At 50.9% G+C, this 20,710-nt stretch overlaps 6 protein-coding genes across 6 annotated transcripts; 3 read left to right on the forward strand and 3 right to left on the reverse strand.

Moving 5' to 3' along the window:
• Positions 1–2,740: 2,740 nt before the first annotated feature.
• On the forward strand, positions 2,741–3,514 carry PG985_002255 (uncharacterized protein; the record flags this gene model as incomplete). Its single annotated transcript, XM_066822024.1, has 1 exon — positions 2,741–3,514. One exon carries the CDS (start codon positions 2,741–2,743, stop codon positions 3,512–3,514), a length of 774 nt encoding a protein of 257 aa, XP_066689456.1.
• A 1,208-nt stretch (positions 3,515–4,722) lies between these two features.
• On the reverse strand, positions 4,723–6,051 carry PG985_002256 (palmitoyltransferase SWF1; the record flags this gene model as incomplete). The annotated part of the gene is made up of 3 exons (XM_066822025.1): positions 4,723–5,500; positions 5,559–5,906; positions 5,963–6,051. 3 exons carry the CDS (start codon positions 6,049–6,051, stop codon positions 4,723–4,725), a joined length of 1,215 nt encoding a protein of 404 aa, XP_066689457.1.
• Positions 6,052–7,037: 986 nt separating this feature from the next.
• On the forward strand, positions 7,038–10,096 carry PG985_002257 (uncharacterized protein; the record flags this gene model as incomplete). Its single annotated transcript, XM_066822026.1, has 4 exons — positions 7,038–7,544; positions 7,600–7,730; positions 7,777–7,915; positions 7,970–10,096. The coding sequence occupies 4 exons, from the start codon at positions 7,038–7,040 to the stop codon at positions 10,094–10,096; spliced, it is 2,904 nt and encodes a 967-aa protein (XP_066689458.1).
• A 358-nt stretch (positions 10,097–10,454) lies between these two features.
• PG985_002258 (uncharacterized protein) lies at positions 10,455–12,620 on the reverse strand (the record flags this gene model as incomplete). Its single annotated transcript, XM_066822027.1, has 1 exon — positions 10,455–12,620. The coding sequence occupies one exon, from the start codon at positions 12,618–12,620 to the stop codon at positions 10,455–10,457; it is 2,166 nt and encodes a 721-aa protein (XP_066689459.1).
• A 438-nt stretch (positions 12,621–13,058) lies between these two features.
• On the forward strand, positions 13,059–13,406 carry PG985_002259 (uncharacterized protein; the record flags this gene model as incomplete). Its single annotated transcript, XM_066822028.1, has 1 exon — positions 13,059–13,406. One exon carries the CDS (start codon positions 13,059–13,061, stop codon positions 13,404–13,406), a length of 348 nt encoding a protein of 115 aa, XP_066689460.1.
• A 924-nt stretch (positions 13,407–14,330) lies between these two features.
• On the reverse strand, positions 14,331–19,154 carry PG985_002260 (ATP-binding multidrug cassette transport protein; the record flags this gene model as incomplete). The annotated part of the gene is made up of 3 exons (XM_066822029.1): positions 14,331–14,807; positions 14,878–14,952; positions 15,012–19,154. The coding sequence occupies 3 exons, from the start codon at positions 19,152–19,154 to the stop codon at positions 14,331–14,333; spliced, it is 4,695 nt and encodes a 1,564-aa protein (XP_066689461.1).
• Positions 19,155–20,710: the final 1,556 nt, after the last annotated feature.

A 20,710-nucleotide genomic window follows, 5' to 3' on the forward strand; every position in this document is an offset into this window, starting at 1 on the left:
TATTATCGACAGTTTTAATGATATCGGGGTATATTAATTTTAATCGGTTAATAAATTTGGCGAAATATATTAGTTTTAAGGTATTGTAGTATATAATTAATAAGGTAGCTTTTTTGAAATTATTAAAGGCGCTTTTTATAGGTGTATACGATATGGCGTCGTTATTAATATTAATATTTATTATAATATATATAAATAAGTATTAAGATTTAAATAGTTATATATATATTTAATAATATATAAAGGATTAAAGTAAGAAATAATAATATATATATATATATGTATATAATAAAATAGAGAGATAAATTATAAGTTTTAAAGAATATATATCGCGAGAATTTATACCTATTTTCGAAAACTTTCTTTAAAAACTTACGTAAAATCAATATCTATATACGTTAATTTTAAAAACTTTATTACTTAATACGAGTAATTTCCGATGAATCTTAGGCCTATATAGTACGAACGAATATAGTAGTTCCTTTTTCGATAGTTAGATATAATGTTATCGCGAGCCCCGGGTTTATTTTAAACCCTATGCCGTAAGGGATGATAAGTAGCTATAATCGAGGGTTATAATAAAAAAGGGGCTTAATATTTATTATTTATTATCACTAAAGGTTTAATTTTTTTAACTTTATTATTTAAAATACCTATTTATTTTAATACGGAATTATTACTAATTTATATTATTATTTATTTATTCTTTACTATTTATATTAATTATATATAATATATATTAAAAAAAAAAATTTAAATAAATATCGATTTATAAAATTAAAAAGATATTAATAAATATTTTTAATAAATTTACGGAAAATATTATAAACCTTAATATTCTTTTTAATATTAAAAAAATTAAATTTTAAACGATAATTTTTTATAAAATAATAATAAAAAATAACTAAATATAAAAAAATATTAATAGCTTATTTATAACTTTTAAAAGATATATTATATTTATCGTTAATATTAATGGATTAAAAATAAAAATAAATTTATTCGAAAACTTTATTAAAAAAATATAATTACTTATAAATATAACAAAAGTTTAAATTATAACGTTAACGAATTAATATTAAAATTATATTAAATAAATAATATAAAAGGCGTATTTTATTTTAACGTAAATTTTATTATTATTATAACAATTAAATATAGGTATAAAACCATCCTTAAAAACACTATAATATAATAAATTAAATAAATATTAAAAATAATTAAAAAATAATTTTTTATTAAAGTTAAATTTATATTTATATATTTAAATATTAATATAAGAGTAATAAACACTTTTATACCCTATTATAATTATATTTAAATATTTTATATATAATTCTCGGACCTATTTTTTAATAACGTAAACCGTTATAATATAGCGACGAATAAAGCTAAATATAATAATAATTTTATTATTATAAAAAAAGGAATTAACGATAATTTAAAGGCGAAAAAAACGGGATCGAAAAGGTTATAAAATTTAAAAAAAATAACGGCGAAAATAAAACGTTTTATAAAAATTTATATTATTATATAAAAAATTAAAATAAATTATAAATAAATCGCTTTAATTCCTTTATAAAAAAATTAAAGCGAAATTCCTTAATAAAATACTTTTATAATAATGTACCTTACGATTTCTATAAATTTAAAATTAATATTACTTAAAATTATAAAAGCCCGCTATTTATAAAAAAGAAAATAATTATTATAATATTAAAATAAGCCTAAGCTCGAAAGGTTTTTAAAGCCCTTTTAAAGCTATATAATACCTATAACTTACCCTTCTTAATTAAAGAAAAATAAGCGTAAACTTTATCTTATACAATTACTTAACGATAGATTTAATACCTAAACTACGCTAAATAACCTTTATATAAATATATTATTTTTAATTAAAGTTAAATTCTAATATATTTTTAATTAAGTTAAAATTTTTATATATTATTATTTAAATTAATAATAATTAACTTTTAAAATATTAAGAAATATTATAAGATTTAACTTACTTATATTATCTATTAATTTAATACACCTTTAAAATCGATTAATATTAATAATTATTTATTTACTTTAAAACATTTAAAAACGTTATAAAATCGATTAATATATAATATAATATAATTATTTAAGTACGTACTATAGCTAAATGTCTAATATTTATACGTTAAGTGTGGTTTTATTAGTAAAACGTAATATATTAATATCGGTTGAAATTAGACAAACTTTCAGGGGGAACCTGTAAGGGGGTGATGGGATGGAATGCACGAGGAATGGCGGGGTCGAGGCATGCAGGCGCCCCATCATGTGATCCAAACCTCGCCTTCTACACGACACTTCAGTCGTTCCATCACAGGCAATCAAAGCGGATGAGGGAGAGTCTAAACGAACAGATACACAAGGGACACTCTGGGAAGAACCAGACTAAGGCATATTTAGGACATAGAACCATCAATCTCCAAAGTATAGTATTTTATTTGTTTGAAGGCCATATATTAATGACCGGCACGCTTGGTTGGGTATATTGAGTAACGATGCCATAAGAACGCCGGTCGGACCCTGTCCCCTCCAATCCCCCCTACAGCCAGCCCAGCCAGATTTGTACACATAACTCGTAATCGAAGTAATCCATACCTCTTCGTACATATTTGTTGATACACACGCACTCTCCCCTCTTTCGAATCAGCAGCAGCAAAAGCCAGTACTACTGCTGCATCCATCCCAACATCATGCTCACGCCATGACCAGAGCCCCAGCCGCACCAGCCAGGAGCAGCATAGCCACGCTCCCCGCCAGCCCCCCACCGGTCCCAACAAGAGGCGCCGCCCCCGCCGTGACCGGCAGACCACCTCCCGGCGGCGCCGCCGTGGGCGCCTTCACGGGCGCCCCGGTCGCCGTACCCGCCTTCCCCACCCCCAGGACATTTGACGTCGTCGCATTGAGCCCCGCGTTAACAGCGGGGGCGCTGGCCAGGGCCCCTCCCGTCGCGAGCGCGGGGGCTGCGGAGGAGGGCGCCGTGACGAGGGCGCCCGCGGCGGGCGTCACCGTCGTCAGGGTCGTGACCGTGTTCTTGTTGGTGACGGTCACGGCCGCTGCTGAGCTGGCCGCCCCTACCCCCGCATGGCCGCCGAGCTCGATGATGATGACGTCGTGCTTCCATAGGGGCTTGGAGGGCGGCTGCTCTCCACCCGGCGACCTGCGGTCCGCGGCCGCGATGCCCACGGGCGGGGGCGCGCCGGGGGAGAATCTGCGGACTTGGCGTTCGTGGGCGACTATGGCTTGGTTTCCAAACTGTTCGCGGAGGGTTAGCATACACGAATCAAGTAGAGAGGGCGTGTCATGGTATGACTCGGGTCAGGCGGCTTGCGCCTATCACAACTTACTGTGGCTTCTGTGGAAACGGCCATCACGGCCAAGGCGGTTATTATTGAGGACTTCATGGTTGTATGTAGATATGGTATATGACGGAGAAAAGGAAGTAGAAGAAGTCCCGGCTTCAGACACAAATGAATAGACACGAGCGCAGTAGCCTGTACCTGCGTACTGAATTATATCCTCGTAGCCTCTAGGGCGAGTAAGTTCCTTCTAGGAAATGAGAGTGTATGAAAAGAGAGATGGAGAAAAAGAAAGTGAGCAACAGGTCTATTTCTTCATACAACACATTAATCCTCCGCAAATGACAAATCGAAGAGCGAGAGGAGGGGGGTTTATTTCCGGGAAACAGAACGAATCCCTTTTCAGACGGCAGCTGCCTGCTTCTTATTCTACTTACAGTACAAAGCCATTCGGTCCATTCTGGGCTTGCATCATGTCTGCAGAAACACCTCTCAGTTCCGTATGCCATCCACCGGGGCCCTGCAAACGCGCGTTGAAACCTGTGATGAGGCCCCCGGGAGAACACAGCCTCATTTCGGATGCTAAGATCCCAAACGCGACAAGCTAGAACGGGGAGGCCTTGGCGATCTCTCGGCGGACAGATTCCCTCGTCGCCAACGGCGCGCCTGCTGGGCCAGATAGATCGGCTGCTTCCACGAGGGCGACAGGGTTGGAGCTTCGTACCACCGACCAAGCGCATGCAGAAGCTCAAACTCGGGATGAAGACCCCGGTCGGACGATGCTGGGCGCAATTGCAAATACTGCAACGGGGAGCTCAATGCGCCGAGTGGGCTGCCAGCCGGCGCTGCATAAGCTTCTCATCTCCCCCAGAAGGGGGACAGCGAGGCCGGCGATCCTCCCCCATAACTCTAAATGGCCGCGCAGCGGATGGGTGTCTTGGGATTGGCGCATGGTGGTGTGATGTGCTGTTGGCCCAACGTGGCTGAGCTTAATTCTCGAGATCAGATGAAACCGGTGGCGCGGGAACAACGTTTGGCGGAGCGTTGCGACAGAATTGTCGGACGATTTTCATCCTGAAACAGCAACTTGCAAGAGCTCTGGACCCCAGAAGAACGAGTATTGAAGATCGCTCTGCGAAGTCGGATGACGCCATAAAAACTTTCAATTCATGGCTACTGCCTTCCCAAATATCTTATAAGAATCTGTCGGCAAGTGTGTAATCTTGCTGAATGTAGATGTTCAAGATTGAAAATGTATTTTATCGTGACATATGTAGGTGTAGCAGCCTTGGCATATCTCATGGTTGTGCAATTCGGTTTACTTACCCACGTCGATGGATTTGCAGTTTAACGCCTGGTATTCAGCAAGCGTGCGACTTCCTGCGTCTCAGGTAGCGGCATCCACCACTCTCCCCAAGCCAGCTGCGTCTTTATGTTTGGTAGCTCTCCGGCCCCTTTCCAGATCTGCGGCGACATCATCTCGGAAAGAATGCCCAGGCACAAAGACGTCTACAAGGTTATCCCGGAACCCGAGATCATATAGATTCTCGACGTCCCGAAGATGCCATACGCGCTCCCATTCACCTGTCCCGGGGCCGCTCGTAATGCTGGGCGGAGTGCCATCTTCTGTTCTGACAAGCGCCTGCACGCTCTCGACGGGCCATCGTGTCCAGCTGGGCTCATGGTTTGGATTGCGCGGGCGTGTTCGCGTATCGATTGCCCGCTTGAAAGCACACCCGTCGTCCATCTCTGCTTTCCAATCTTGCCACTTCATCGACTCATTCGTGGTCGTACCGCAGTAAATCAGGTACATGTGGTAAGTGAGCAAGCCCCAAACAAGGGGCGTCGTCAAACCCGCTAACATGGTGACAGATCCTAGGCCGACGTCATCTTGAATGCCAAATGTCAACAATATGATATAGTCATGCCAAGTGAAAGAGCTGGGTTTCCACAGGTGCCAGTTTGGGTGACGCGTCCGAACATTGGCAGAGACCAGGCCAAGACCGAGATAAGCTCCATATGATGTGAGGATCCCCGTAGAGAGAAGCAGGAGAATAAAATATGCTTGATTGCCGTACCCCACGCAGTTGTTGATGAAGACGCAATGGTGATCCATCTTGGCCACGCACCGGTTGCACACGGCGCAGTGCTTGGAACGCGGGGGGCTTGAGGATGTTGCAGGTGCGACACATGTGCCCAGGATGGAAGAGTGCGAAGTCATACGGATATTGGCTCATATAATGAGCATGGTTGGCCAAGGTGATGACGCCCGGGTCTCGGTAGGCCGAGAGATAGAGGAACCAGTAGGGTGCAGCGATAGATATTGCACCGAATACTTTGTGGACGGTAGGCAGCTGTGGCCATGCCCCTGGCAGATACATGTACTCGCCGACAGATAGCAGCAAGAGAAAAAATATCAAGACGGTAGGATGACGGCCGTAGAAGGCAGCATGGCCGAAGCGCGAGAGGGATTCTGCCACTCGCCCACCCGTAAACCGCCTATCCAAGAACAAAATGGCATTGGGTATATGTACCATCAAAACTCGATGGAGCCATGCTACTGGTGTGCGACTATTCCTCAGTCAGCAACTGCACTTGCCAGGGCAGGTCAAAAGGCAAGTACTTACCGCAACGCCGGTATCCGACCGAAGAAAGCGACAAATGTCAAAAAGGAAATTGTGAGGACAACTGTGGCGATTTTGGCGATGACACCCATCATGAATGTAGACCATAGACTTTGCCGACAATAAGGACCTCTGGGATTTTCTTTAGGTATTTCGCAGGCGCCAGTCACAAGAAGTCGATATCTCTGATCATGTGTACAGGAAAGAAAAGGTCGATATCCATTTGCGACAGGGGCGTACAGCGATCGATGCCTTTGCCTGCCAATACTGCTGTGGTGTTCTCCGTGACTAGCAGGAACTCATTACTTGTCATGGAATTTCAACAAGATATATCCAGATTCAGCCCTAGCTGGCCGATCGTCGTCAGCTCAAAGGCAGCCTGTCACGCCTGTCAGGCTTTGTCGATTGGGCGATTGGTGGTTGTGTAGCGGAGGTGTCATCCGGCTTAGGCGGCTTGAAATAGCGTACCTGGCCTGAACCGAGGGCTTGTAAGGCTGCAGGATGTGGCTGTGCCACACCCAATTGAACCACTACAGCCCACTGTAGGCATCATTTTCCTCACTCGGCTCTGCCACGTGCGAACGTGATTGATCATGCACGCGATCCAGCATCACGCGTCACTACCAAGGCGTCCCACTCTCTCACAAGACCTTAGGTGATTGCGCGCCGTATACCTGCCTTGAAATGCTCAAAAGGACTGCAAGATATGCGGAATCAGATTCCCCAATTGATGGGTTTCCCTAGAAGTTTTCTCGCCCAACTTCTTCGCACCTTACCTGTGTGAAATACGTTACGCACTCGTGCGGAGCTTTGTGACGCCGACGTGAATTCTAAAATCTACCCGCATGCTCGCCGCCTGAATTACCCCAACCTTACTGCTTGCCTTCTCATGCAACACCAACAATAGACACCCGCGTCTACATCCACTCGTGACAAAGACAGCCGTCATCAATCTGGAATGAAACCCGCATAGGACAGGGAGGTTGACACGGATGCAATTTTCGCCGACACGTCGTGGTCGACGCGCTTTTTCTGTACCGCAGTAGTCCGACCCTGGTTTCCGGGTTAGGGTTAGCAAATGTCGGCTCGTATCGTCTACGAGGGAGCCGTCGCCGGCGAAGGAGGCACCTTATTCCAAGGCAAAAGGTTTTGGCTTGCCCAGCGTACGCCAACGCGGAAAACATGGATCGATCATATCAAGGTATATCCTCGACAGCACTTGTTGTTCCTGGCCCGGCCTACGCTAACGTTTCCCCAGAATAACGGTGGTCAAGTGGTTCTCTTGGAGAAGAATGCCGACTACTTGATTGCCGATCATTTATGGAAAGATACACCACAAGGCTCATACACTTGGAAATGGATTCAAGAATCGGTCAAGAAAGGGAAGCTGCTGGATCCTGATGATTACCTCATTGGTAGCAAGCCTCAGGAGCAGGCGCGCGTGCGCCCGTCCGCACCCGGCAAATCTACCAGAACCCCTTACACCGACGAAGATGACCGCGTACTCATGGAATGGGTTACAAAGCGTCAACGAGAGGGCGAGTCCGTTCTTGGCAACAAAATCTACCAAGAATTGGAGGTCAAGGTTTGTCCATCTTGTCTATGACATACTACGCGCGCATGCTCATGATATACACCAGAATCCTCGACACACATTTCATTCCTGGAGGGATCGCTGGCTTAAGAAGGTGTCTCTGAAACCTCGACCAGATATATCCAGTGAAAAAAAAACCGGAAGCTCAACCAGCAGAAGACCCTCAACCAACGGCTAGTAGAAAGGATACGGCCACACTCTCGCGGCCACGACCTCCTCCCAGCTTGGTCAAGCAGGAAAAGAAACCACGAACGAAATTCACAGCAGAAGAAGACGCGCAACTCACCGCATACGTTCTAGAGAAAACCGCAAAGACTGGATACGACCGAGGAAACAAGGTCTTTCAAGAACATGCAAATGAGGTCAGTGGCGCGCTCTCTGTCCCACTAACATAATTATACTGACGGAACCGCCAGTTCCCTCAACACTCGTGGCATGCATATAGGGATCGCTGGATCAAATACCTCAGACAGGCCTACGTGGATGAGGAGGAGGTGGAGCCGTTGGCGGAGGAAGAGATACCACAGGCAAGGACCACGAAGAGTAATGGCAATGACGCCCAAAGCTCTAAGGATGAACGACCAGAGACAGCCCGACAAACGACAAAGGAGAACTCAAACGCTGTGAAGGAGAAGCCAGAGCCGTCCAGAGGTGGGACACCCAGTGTGACACAACGGCAAGAAGTCTCGGCCTCTGCTTCCCCAGGCCATGTCAGGAGATCGCCTCGGAACGCCAAAAAGATGGAGACCCAAGTGGAAATTGATCACCAGCTGAATGACGACAACGACCTAAACGACGAGGACGCACATAGTCAGGCTCGAGATATACGGGCCGAGGCAGCTGGTATCAGCGACAAACCAGCACAAACCAGAGTTGATCATATTGAAAACTCGCTTCAATCCAAGGAGCAGTTTTACCCAATTTATCATGACTTTGTTCAAAGTTTTGATCACATTCGACCAAATCTCTGGCCGACCGTGCGAGGTCGATCCTTTGACCTCTGGGACCTGTGGCAGAATGTCGTTTCTCAAAAGGTCGACACTGCTGAGCGAGACTGGCAGCAAATCGCGGAGAACCTCGGATATGACTGGGTTGATCAAGATGGCGTCGAGGACGACCTCCGCGAAATTTACGAAGAATATCTGGCTGAATTTGAAGAGAGTCTAGTCGGGTTCGAAGACTGTGAGAGCGACGACTCGGAAGAGGACGAAGACGTGCCACAGGAGGTGGCCGCCATGACTGGCGTCAGTGGTGCACTTGACAGTGACTCGGAAGAGCGGTTCGATTCTTCGCCTCCAAAGCAGCCATCACTGAAGCGCGCACATGATGCCGCTATGCTGTCAGATCAGCCATACCCGGACTCGTCTGGTAAGCGGCAAAGGATCAGCAAGGACAGCGAGATCCCCTCAACCCCAGACACCACGAATGGCACATCGCACCTGCGTCGCCCTGTCAGTGCAGCTGTATCCCCCACTGACCGGCAAATGTCGGCACTCCCTAAATCTTCGTCATCGCGGGCACGACAGAGTGTCCAAAATGGACTGGGTCGTCCGGGTAAGGGTCGCGTGGCCGAACCCGAGACCCAGGACTTTCAATATGACCCAGAAACACAAAATATTGTCTTCGATGTGGAAATGGAAGACATCCAGGAGGAATCACAGGACATAACAGCCTCTCAGCAGCTGCACTTCGAATCTGAGCCTGGATCGTCCCCGGTCAAGTCTGCCAGCCATCCCCCGGCACGTCCAAGCACGCCACCGCCAAAGCGGAAAGCCGGCAAAACGCCTTTCGTCGTCGATAGTCCCGATGAGGATGAGGATGACCAACCAACACCAAAGGCTCGCTTTGGAAAGGGCAAGAACCCGCTCTTGGCCGACTTGGAGAAGCAACAACAGCAGCAGCGGCTACGACGAGTCTCAGCTGGCTCGCCTCCGCCCAAGTCTTCCATTGCGCCCCAGCCGAAGCCGCAACGTCCATCCGCAACACGCCCTGAAACCTCTCGTCCGCCGCCTCCTTCGTTCCCTTCGTCGTCGGTAACATCATCCTCAAAACCAGCAAGACCGCCGCCGTCTTCCGCTCGCAATCCGGAAGCTTCTCGCCCACCAGCCGCAGCCGCTTCCCGGAAGCCATCCTCGTCCGCCGTTGCAAAAGACCCCGTCGCCTCCAGGATTGCTGAATTCAACGCAACCATAGACGAGTGGGTCGCGTACGGTTACGCCCCACCCGCCGCGCGCCGCGCCCTCGAGGCCACGTCCTGGCAGCGGGACCTGGTCGTCGAGATCATTGGCCCCCTCCAGGAGGGCAAGCCGCTGCCGACCAACTACGAGGGTGTTTGGACCGCCAAGGACGACGTGAAGCTGCAGTCCCTGGAAGAGTACCAGGCCGCAAAAAAGAAGCCGGGCTTCGTCGCGGATGAGAAGCTGGCCAGGAAGATGGAGAAGTTCGACCAACATCTGACGAATAAGCACGGAAAGGGGCATATCGACTTGCGCAAGAAATGGTATGAGGATAAGAAGTACCTCGGGTGGGGGGAAACAGTTTAATATGTTTGATTAGCATGAACGAATGTATGGATGATGGAGTATGTTATGATACCCCTTGCTATCGCTTCGAGGAGTTGTTACTTTTTGGCCTTATCATTCGGCGATTACACCAGGATAGTATTGATAGATTGCTTCGATAACCAATTTCTATGCCGTGGGCAGACATGCCAGGTATGGAGAACGGATCATGTCCATGGCTGAAGTGTGGCGCACAAGTACCTATATCATCTCTATGGGCGCGAGCCAGCATAAGCAGCTATCTGTCTAAAGTGAGTCTAGTGTGTATGGGATTGTACAACGGAGATGTGCTAGATACATATATACAACATGGCAGCGAGCTGGTCGATCATCCGCTGCTTTACTTGATATCAGCAAACTTAGCCAAGAACGGATCCTCCTCCTCCTTGGGCCGGTCCTTCATCATCCGCTCCGCCTTCTTCTGCTTCTTCGCCTCGGCCTTGGCCTTCTTGCCCTTGAGCTGCCGCTGCGCGTACTGGATCTGGTCAAACGACTCGGCAAACGCGTCGCTGTCCAGCCTGTCCTCGGAATCCGGCCCACCGTCGTCTTCTCCCTGACCCTCTTCACCATACCCAGCGCGATCGCGACCGTGCGAGGGGCGCGCCAGCCTCATGGCCTCCTCCTCGGCCTTGAGGCGCTCTTTCTCGGCCTGGTACAATTTGCGTACCTCCTCCTTCTCGACGCGCTCCTGCGCGATATCGAAGGCGCGCTTCTGCATTTCGCGCTTCTTCTGGCGCTGCTGCTTCCGCTGCTCCGGGGTGAACTTGTGGCGGCTCACGAGGGGGTTGAAGATTTTGCTCTTGGAGCTCCCCGCCTTGGCACTCTGAGAGGAGAGATTTTGCTGGCTGGGCTGGTGCTTGGACGATTTGAGGGGCGAGGTCGTGTTGGGCAGGCTCCGCGCCCTCAGCTCGAGGATGTACTCTTGAGCCAGGTTGTGGAGCGCGATGGATTCTTCGTCCTGGACCGGCGGTTCTTTGGTGCCGGTTTCCGCGGCCAGACGCCGAGCCTTATTAATGTGCTGTGGTTCGCGCGGTGGCCGGTTAAGACATGCAGATGTGTGCATACCTCGTGATTGTAGGCGACGGCTCGATGTGGGAGCTATCCGCCTAGGAAGTCTAGACATAGACGAGGTAGCTGCCCGTCTGGGGGGTCTGAACATCGAAGAAGTTACTCGCCTCGAGGGTCTAGAGTCTGTGGGAGGATGTGCGTGAAGAGTATTCCGGGCGTCTTTCTGCGTCTGCGCTTCTTGCTCCAATGCTGCCCACCCCGAGTCATTGTTGGGTTCCGGCTCTAGGGGTGTAGGAGGAGGACTTTGAGCGACTTGCGAAAGGTACTTCTCGCGAGCCGCTCGTTCCAGATCCGTCCAAGTCGAGCTGTCGTCCAGATCGGATTTCGGTGCGGGTTTAGCCTCGGTGACGCCAAGGGACGGTGGTGACCCAGTCGTCGCAGCAGCCGGCCGGATCTCCAGCTCGTCGAACGACACAACCTTCCCACTCCAGCTCTTGGGATATTCGGGCTCTGCGCGCGCCTTCTCTTCCACTAGTCCGGCCAGGCGAGCGACTGCCAGCCGCGCAATGTCGACGCTGGCGACGCCAACTTCCTTCTTAGTTGCACCCACGGCCGTCACAAAGAAGTCCCTATCCCACTTCCAATCGCTATCAGGATCCGTGGCGGCGGTGTCGCGCAGGAAGGTCCACAGGTTCTTGCAAGTGTTCATCAGCACCTCCCCGTTCTTCGCTTTGTCGGCCTTGGTCAGGACGATCATGGTCTTGAGCCCGGCCTCGCTCAGCATCTCGAGCGCCATCAGGTCGCCCTGCTTGGGGCCGACCTCGCCGTCGATCAGCACGATGGCGCCGCGGATCGACTGGCGCTTGTTGAGGTAGAGCGTGATGTTGCGGCCCCACTCCTTGAGCGACTTGTGGCCGTACCCGGGCATGTCAACGATGAACAGGCTGTGCTTGGGCATGTCCTCGGTGCGCTTGACGTCGGTGTCGGCGGCGAGGAGCTGGGTCTGCGGGGGCGGCGGCCCGAATCCGTAGGCGTTCATAGCCCGGGTCTTGCCCGCCTTGGCGCTCGTGTGCGCCAGCTCGTTGCCCCGTCGGTTCGCGAGGGCGTTGACGAAGGTCGACTTGCCCACATTGGAGCGGCCCAGGATGCAGATCTCGGGGACCTGTGTGTTCTTCTTCAGCGAGTAGAAGTTCGAGGTGCCGTGGTAGAAGGTGGCCGGGTTCTTCGTGAAGAGTGCATTGAGGTCGTTGTGGAGGGTCTTGTCGGGAGTCGGCGATTCGAGAAGCTGCTCGACGGGGACTTCGGTCAAGGGTAGGTTGGGAGTGGGCGGTATAACGAAAGCGCCCACCGCCAGAGGCCGGCGGCTGGCATACGATCGCCATATGATCTCGAAGCCTCTATTTGTAGGCCATAGGGCAGTCGCATTGGGCGATGTGAGCAGCAAGGGCCGCAGAGCGGGTGGCATGGCCAAAAGTGCTCTCAGTTGGCGAGGCGCCATGATGAAAGAAATCGCATGCAATTGTACATGCAATTACAAGTATGGGTGGTTTAAAGCAAACAGGTCATGATCATGACATAGCGGGCAGTCGCATAATACAATATAATTTGTGCAAGAGGGTTCAATGCCAGACAGTATTGCTCTCAAGAAGTAGGAAGTATTGGATTTCGGCTTCGCATCCGGCGATGATGATTCAATGCGACCAACCCATGTGCTGCTCCAACTAAATTATTGTCGGGGTTTGGGGGGCCTGCTGCCCGCGCTGAAGCTTCTATCTTATCGCATCTAATCGCCGGGTAGTGGCGGGACCTTGAAGCTCCAACTTTTGTGTCGCAAGGCCTCTCCCTCTTGATCAACCCGACTGACTATTACTCATTCCCGGCAACCGATCCAAGACCGACAAGCCAATAGCAACAAATCGCAAACCCGGTTCACACCATGTCGTCCCAAGCCACCATCCGTTCGCTCTACCGCAACCTCCTGCGCGAGCTGCCCCCGCGTCCGGGTCAGGCCCGGTCGATGCTACACAACCGCCTCCGCGAGTCCTTCTCCAGCCCAGCCTCCACCTCGCAACAACCCAACAATGCCGTCTCCGCGCAGACCGAGCAGTTCGTCAAGTACCTGCAGGCACAGCGCCAATACGTCACGCTGATTGAGCGCTACAACCCAGGCATGGGCATGGACGAGGAGGAACGCACGCGGCTCACGGCCCGGAGGGTCGGCATGGACCTGCCCATCGAGTACTCGGCCGAGGACGGCGTCGAGGGCGAAGGCGAGAAGAAATAATAAAAGAGACAAAGAACAAAGCAAAACCGACAAATCCAAAAACACAAGAAAACCAGGCGATGCGTCCCAATGCCAATTGGCGATTGCGCTTGTCGACATCCACCAGTTGAAAATGTACCACCACCAATGCTTCCCAACATCGAACACGCGAACTAGAATTGGAATTGGTCGATATGCCGAGGTTCAGGTGCCGAAGGGGGACATAACATAATGCGCGTCAGGCATCATATCGCACGAAAGAGTGCATGACAAACTGAAGGGGGCAGGACGGACGACGTACCAGGACATTCGGGGGAACACCACTTCATAAACCTCTACGACCGGCCAGCATGAGCAGGGCCAGCCGGACCCATGTACACTATATTGTATACCGCATATATATGGAAGGGCATTACCGCTAGTCCCTACGAGTTGTGCGTCTGGGGTTCGTACCTTGTCGCAAGATACGCTCAGTGCCAATTTACCAACACCAACCAAAGACAGCTTACAATTATGACTATGGGCAGTGAGAGATATTTCCGGGTTCTATAAAGAGCAATTTGCTAGGCGCCACATCGGAGACACGACATGGTCTGTCTTGCGCCCGAAGTTGTGATCACAATTGTCGCAGTAGTTACAAGTAAAAAGCATCCCATCAATTGCTCTCGAGAACTCCGGTGACCGGACAGTTAAGGATTGAAATTATTTGTTATTTTGTATTTAGGAGATACCTCTATATCATTACCTCCGTACCTCCTATCTCTTGGAGCCCCTTTTTGCCACCAGACTCCTTCCTGTAGCGTCTCCTCTATGTTATGTAGTACCCGAACCTAGAAGTAAAAAAGAAAAGAAAAGCGATATCTGCGCGCTGAACGCTAGCCATCAATTCTCATAGAAACCACCAACCAACATCATTTGGTATTCCACTGTATACATTCAGACAACTTATGCCTCGGTCTTGCCCTGACTCTTCTTCCCCTTAGACCGCGTAAACGGCTTCTGGACGGCCCCCACAACCTTCCCCAGCGCCCCAAACACACGCCCCAGCCCGAAGCTCCAGCCCCGGACACGGACCGTGTAAATGAAGAAGTAGACGAGGAACCAATTGGAGACGCAGAACGCCAGGAAGATGCCGAAATCGCGCCACTTCTCCCCCGCGTCGAGATTGAGCGTCGTCAGGTACTGGTTGCCGTTGGTGTAGGGGCAGTACATGCAGCCCGCCGTCGCCTCCGGGTTCAGCAGCCGGCCGCCGGCCGTCTCGGCGAAGGTCCCCGCGTAGGCACCGCAGGACTGGCCGGGCGGCGCGTCGAACTGGGCCGTCTCCTTCGGGTCGCACTCGACGGGGCTGCCGTCCAGCGTCGCGGCCAGCATGCCGCCGATCCAGTAGGTTGAGGGGTTGACCCAGTACATCCAGTACTTCCACTGTTTGGGTTTTGACGTTAGGAGATTGGCGTTCAACGAGAGACGGACAAGAGAGTCTGGATAAACTTACGAAGACGGGGAGCTGTGAGTATGGCCGCACAACACCGTTGAAAAGACCAAACATGACGAAGAAGAAGGGAAGAACCTGGGATTCACTGTCAGTACTATGCACTCACGTGTCTGAGTCGGGGGAGAAACACTCACATTGGAGATAACCGTAAAGCTAGGCGCGAACGCGCAGATCCACTGCCCCCAGCTGTTCATGAACAAGAAGAAGAGGATCGTCATCAAGAACGAGTACCCCGAGACGGAGCTCTCGGTGGGCAGCCCCGTCGGCAAGTACCAGAGGACCCAGTACAGGAACCCCGAGACGATGGCGGCGGGGATCTCGGCCACGACGTTGGCGGTGCAGAAAGCGACCCAACCGTAGATGCGCGAGGGGTACTCGCGCGCCTGCCACAGCGCCATGTTGCCGAAGAACTTGGGCACGACGGCGTTGACGACGGTGGCCGGGATGGTGATGATGAGGAAGCACGTGAACATGCGGTTCTGCATGTCCTGGATCGAGTGGCCCAGCTGCCAGAAGGTGAAGCCGTTGAAGATGCCCATGATGACCGAGGTGAAGAACTTGCCGTACAGGTACGACGGGTCCCGCCAGTACTGCCGGAACATGCGCTTCGTCAGTTCTGTCGTCTGCAGCCACACGGGAGCCGCGAACTCGCGCTCCTGCTCCTTCGAAGGCTGGTCCGGCTGCGAGGCACGGCTGCGGACCTTCTTCAGGCCGTCAATCTCCTCAATGACGGCTTCCGCCTGCTCGCTGTTCCGCCACTCCTCATTCCAGTCCACCTTGGTGCCGTCGGGCTTCTTGTGGGGCCTCGCGGCCGTTTCCAGGATGAACTCGGCAATGTTCTTGTTGGGTGGGCATGTTGCGCCCCGGTCGGCAAAGTACTTGACGATGTCCTCGCCACCCTCGCCGATGGGTCCAAAGTAGAAAGTGTTACCGCCAGGATTGAGAGCAAGCACCATGTCGAATTGTTGTATAAGAACCGACGAGGGCTGATGGATAGTACAGACGATAGCTTGACCGGCCCTGCTGAGCTTCTTCAAGAACCGGACAATGGAGTACGCAGACTGCGAGTCGAGTCCGGACGTAGGCTCGTCCAAGAAAAGGAGAAGCGACGGCTTGGCTGCCAGCTCCACTCCAATAGTCAGTCTCTTTCGCTGCTCAACTCCGAGACTGGAGATGATGGCGTCTTGGAGGTCATTAAGCTCCAGCAAGTCGACGATCTTGTCGACGTAAGCAATCTTCTCTGCCCGCGGAACAGACGCCTCTTGTCGAAGCAAAGCCGAAAACTCGATTGCTTCCCTAATGGTTTGGGTGCCGTCATGGAGATCGCCTTGGAGACAGAAGCCGGTGTTCCGCTGGAAGTCGGGCCCCAATGGACGGCCATCCACAAACATTTCGCCTGCCACAACGCCCAACTTCTGACGTTGTGCAAGAGTGTTCAGCAAGGTAGTCTTACCCGCACCACTCGCTCCCATCAGTGCCACCATGATTCCAGGCTTAGCGTACCCATTGACGTTATTCAACAGCTTGCGCTCGCCTCCCATATAGGGCACCGTGTATTCCACATTACGCCACGTGAAGATCGAATCGCTCTTGCTGAGTTTCTCCATATCTTCATTCGCTTCGTTGACTGTTTGGGGAGAACTACCGGTCTCGGTCGAGGAATTGCCACTGGTAACACCGTTGTCCGCCCTCTTCTCCTCGTCGTTAGGAGCGCTGAGCCTCTGGGCTTGCTTCTTGGATCGACGACTTTTCTTGAATACCAAGGCGCCTCCGCCGCCACCGGAGAAGTCAAACAGCTCCGTGGCTATGACTGTAACGAGGATGTAAAGAACAGTGAAAGCGATGACTACGCCAAAGTTTCGCCACAGGTGTGACCTGGTGTACCCGAACGAAGCGCCAATATAATCACTCCCTGCGACTGTCCGAGAGTTCACGGCAGCTCCGGTCGTCGCGCAGCCTTGATACTCTGGTTGGATGCCGGGGCCCTGGGGAACCAGCTGGCTTGGGGCACATTCAATGGTTTTCCCAGAGAATTCGTTCGATATAACGGACTCGAAGCTGTACGAGATGGGGTTAATCCAGTATAGCCAGCCAAACCAAATATAGTCGCCCAGGAGCTGGGTTTTGGGGATGACGTATCCGGTGTAGATCACCAGCAAATTGAGCGCAATTCCGGAGAACCGAACGGCAGTGTCTATCTCTGGACTCAAGCTGGCGAAGGCTCGGTACAGAGCCGTGATCATGAAGGTATTGGTGAAGACGAACAGCATGTAGATCCAGAACTTGCCGGCGTCAACATCCAGGTTGGTCATGAAATACATGATGAGTCCAAAAACGCACACCTGGGCCGCGATGACGGGGATATCTTGGATAACTCTGGCAATGGAAACAGCAGATGGCCGATAGAATGCATATTCTTCATGCCTTGCCGCGACGGCTCGGCCAGACACTGCCTTCATCAACTCGGACAGTTGAAGCCAGCCCAGGAACAGAATAGAGAAGAATATGGCACCGCCGCGACTGAAGTTGCCCTCTGTATTTGCTGGCTGGTTGTAGAACAGGGATCCGACGATAAGCCCGTTGGACACGATGATGAATATCTTGGTGTACAAGCTTGTCCTGTCGCCCAAGAGCAGCCAGAACTCGCGTTTGGTACAGGCAATGACTTGTCGAGGGAACGAGACGGTGTATGGCGACTTCTTGGAAACCATCTTGGATTTGCTTTCTCGTACGGCCCCTTCGAACTTCTTGGTATCATCGTAGTTGGTTCGTTCGAGATGGCTCTCGTAGTCGGCAACATCCTCTAGCAGCCTCTTGTAGTGTGGAGAGTTGCGGAAGGCTCTTTCCAATTCCTCGGGTGATTTGGGGGCCTTGCCCTCGAATCCCGGCCGGAACTTCCGTTCGATCGGATCGGTGACGGCGGTCAAGAAGTCTGCCGTGGTCTGACGCTCCGGGCATTCGAATCCCAAGTCAATGAAGTACTGCTTGGCCTCCTTTGCGGGCCCTGAGAAGATTTCCCGACCCTGGTCGATAACTAATACCTTATCCATCAATTCGTAGATACCCTCGCCGGCCTGGTACAGAGTAACCAGTGTAGTTCTGTTGCTGATATCCGTCATGATTCGAAGTGAGCGGGCATAGTCAAGCGCGGTGGATGCGTCCAAGCCCCTGGTTGAGTTGTCCCACGTCATGACTGTTGACTTGGAGGCCAAGGTTTCCGCAATAGAAACACGTTTCCGCTCACCACCAGACACACCTCGAGTATACTCGTCACCTACAGCAGTGTATTTGGTGTGGCTAATGCCGAATATCCTCATAAGCGCAGTGGCAATGATCGACACCTCGTCGCGCGCATCCTTCTTGGTCTTGTTCATCAAGGCGAAAGTGAGGGTCTGCCATACGCTGAGAGGGGCGAAATGTAAATCGTCCTCGGGGTTGTAGTTGACCTCGCCTCGGTACATCTTGTGCTGCTTTTCTGCCGAGATGCCGCCGTACGAGACGTCGCCTTCCACCGAAGCATACGATTTCCGGTTATTGCTGATGGCCTTGAGAAAGGTACTGCAACCGGCCCCTGGACGCCCGAGGACGAGCATCATCTCGCCGTCTCGAACGCAACCAGTGAAGTCGTTGATCAGCGTTCGCGTGGTCTTCTTGCCGAACTTAAGTGAGGGGATGAATCGTGTGATGACATGGTACAGATCCGGGCCGAACGTGCCAATGACGGCATCGGGGACGGTGCGCACGAAGGCCGTCGCGCTCCCGATTCCCTTGACGGTGAGGTTCTTGTAGAGAACGCCGACCTTTTTCGCGGAGCCATCATCTGTGCGCTTCTCGAAGTGGCCCTCGCGCATGAAGTCGCTGAGCTCGAAGTCGGAATCCGCATCGCCCTCACCGGCCTCGAGGTCGGCTTCGTCTGTTGTGTGACTTGCTGCCGCCGATTGCCTCGTCTGGGTCCTCGACAAGGCTTTATCCCTCTTGCTGCGCGTTTTTCCTACCCTGCTGGCTTGGGTCTCCTGCGTCCTGGTTCTTTGCAGTTGGCCGAGATTGCTCTTAAGCGCCTCAAACTCCTGTTTTGCTTCCTGTTCGTTGAAGCCCCCGACATCCCGCTCTCCCCAAGTACCGTCTGCCGAAGGGTTGGCAGCTTCTGTTCCATGCCCGGCATTCTCACCGTCAGCCGACGACGCATTGGGCGGTGCATCGTCACGATGCCATTGCTGGTCCTGCATGCCCGACTCGGTGCGGCGCAACGCATTCTGGTCCATAGGATGGCCCCACATGCTGGGCGACCGATGTCGAGTTCAGCCAAGCGGCTAGTAAGAATGAGAGAAGAGCAAACAGCGGACGTACTAGTTCAAGCAGGGCGTATAACGCAGAGCGGCCAAGTGCTGTAAGACTTGGACCTGGGTCGGCTACGCAGGTGGTGGGTTGCTGGGGGAGACGGCTCTTTCTATCCAGACAGCGGTAGAAGACATTACTAAAGAATGATGTTTCACCCGGCAGAGAATGACGCCAAATACCATAGTGACCGTCCAGGAAACTAGTCCGGACTTTGGAAATAAGCAATGGTGATTTTGGATTTCTAATCGGGGCCCATCACGTCTTCCATCGCGGCGGCGTAGACTCAGGGCCAGGAGCCGAATCAGTAAATGCGCTGCAGATCCCTGTGGAGTGCTTCTGGAAGTTTGGGTTTCTTGAGGGGCCCACCCATCGTCATTGATTCCAGTGCTGGGGCACCTAAAGGCACCTAAAAGGCACCTAAAAAACGCACTTACTGCCACTGACTCTCATCCGCTATCTCCGTACCCACAAAGCCAAGCAGCCGGAAGATCGGACGGTCGGATTGGGTGTTTGTTCGTAGCCGCCAACTCCCATACCCAATGGCAAATGGATACGAAAAATCTTGTGCCGTAATGAATTGGCCCTACGTTGCTGAGATGAAGATGTGTTGGTTGACATATTTCCGAGGCTGAAGATCCACAGGATGGGAGGAACAGTCGTACTGTACTCCGTAGGTAAAGTCAATCTGCCCCGAGTCGAGATTGCATGTGCACCAGAGCTGCAGCTAACATACAGACTCATGTTGCATCCCATCCCATTCCAATCCATCCCGTCTTTGCGGCACCTTCGGGTGGGGGCATGGCTCATGTCGCATCGACCTGTACATACATGTACATACTGGCGCATCTGGAAAAGGAAATCCAAATTTACGGACACCCGGTTTCATTATGGGTTGTTCTATGTAGCTTCTTTTCCTTTCTTGTTCCCGGGTGTACTTTTTACGGTGAAGCGAGACAATTGAGATGGTGCAGACGCCGTATGCCGTTGGCTGACGGGAGACGAGTTATGATTGGTGCCGCCTCGCGACTTTTATCTGTGGCCAGTCAGATCCGGCGAGGAGCAAGAAAAGGAATGCAGTATAGGATAAGGAAGCATAAGTAAAACGGTCCAGGCCAATACTAGCAGTTTGGGTGACTCACGCCGAGCGGTCGCTACGCTGGCATTTTGATGTGAGCTTATCTTACCTGCATGCACGCACACATTGACACGCTGCGTGGCTCCTGAGACATGGGCCGGTTCAACGGTAATTGCATCAGCGGAAATGGAAGCCGCGCAAACCTTTTCCTTCCCTCGAAGGCATACAGCAAAGCAAAGTGCCGTATGAACGGATCTCCCGGAGACTCTACCCGAGCCGCCCTGTTGAGAGCATAAGCGCAGAAGCAATACAAATAGGAGTCATGGAGACAGCTTTTCTGGAACTGTCATGATTCAGGCAATTCCATATCCGGTACGCAGTTACTGTAGTGGGATCCAGGGGCCCGCTAGCATACACTTA

Source organism: Apiospora marii (genome assembly GCF_038362585.1).
Source record: "Apiospora marii strain CBS 49790 chromosome Unknown utg000002l_segment0_segment0, whole genome shotgun sequence".
Lineage (NCBI taxonomy): Eukaryota > Fungi > Ascomycota > Sordariomycetes > Amphisphaeriales > Apiosporaceae > Apiospora > Apiospora marii.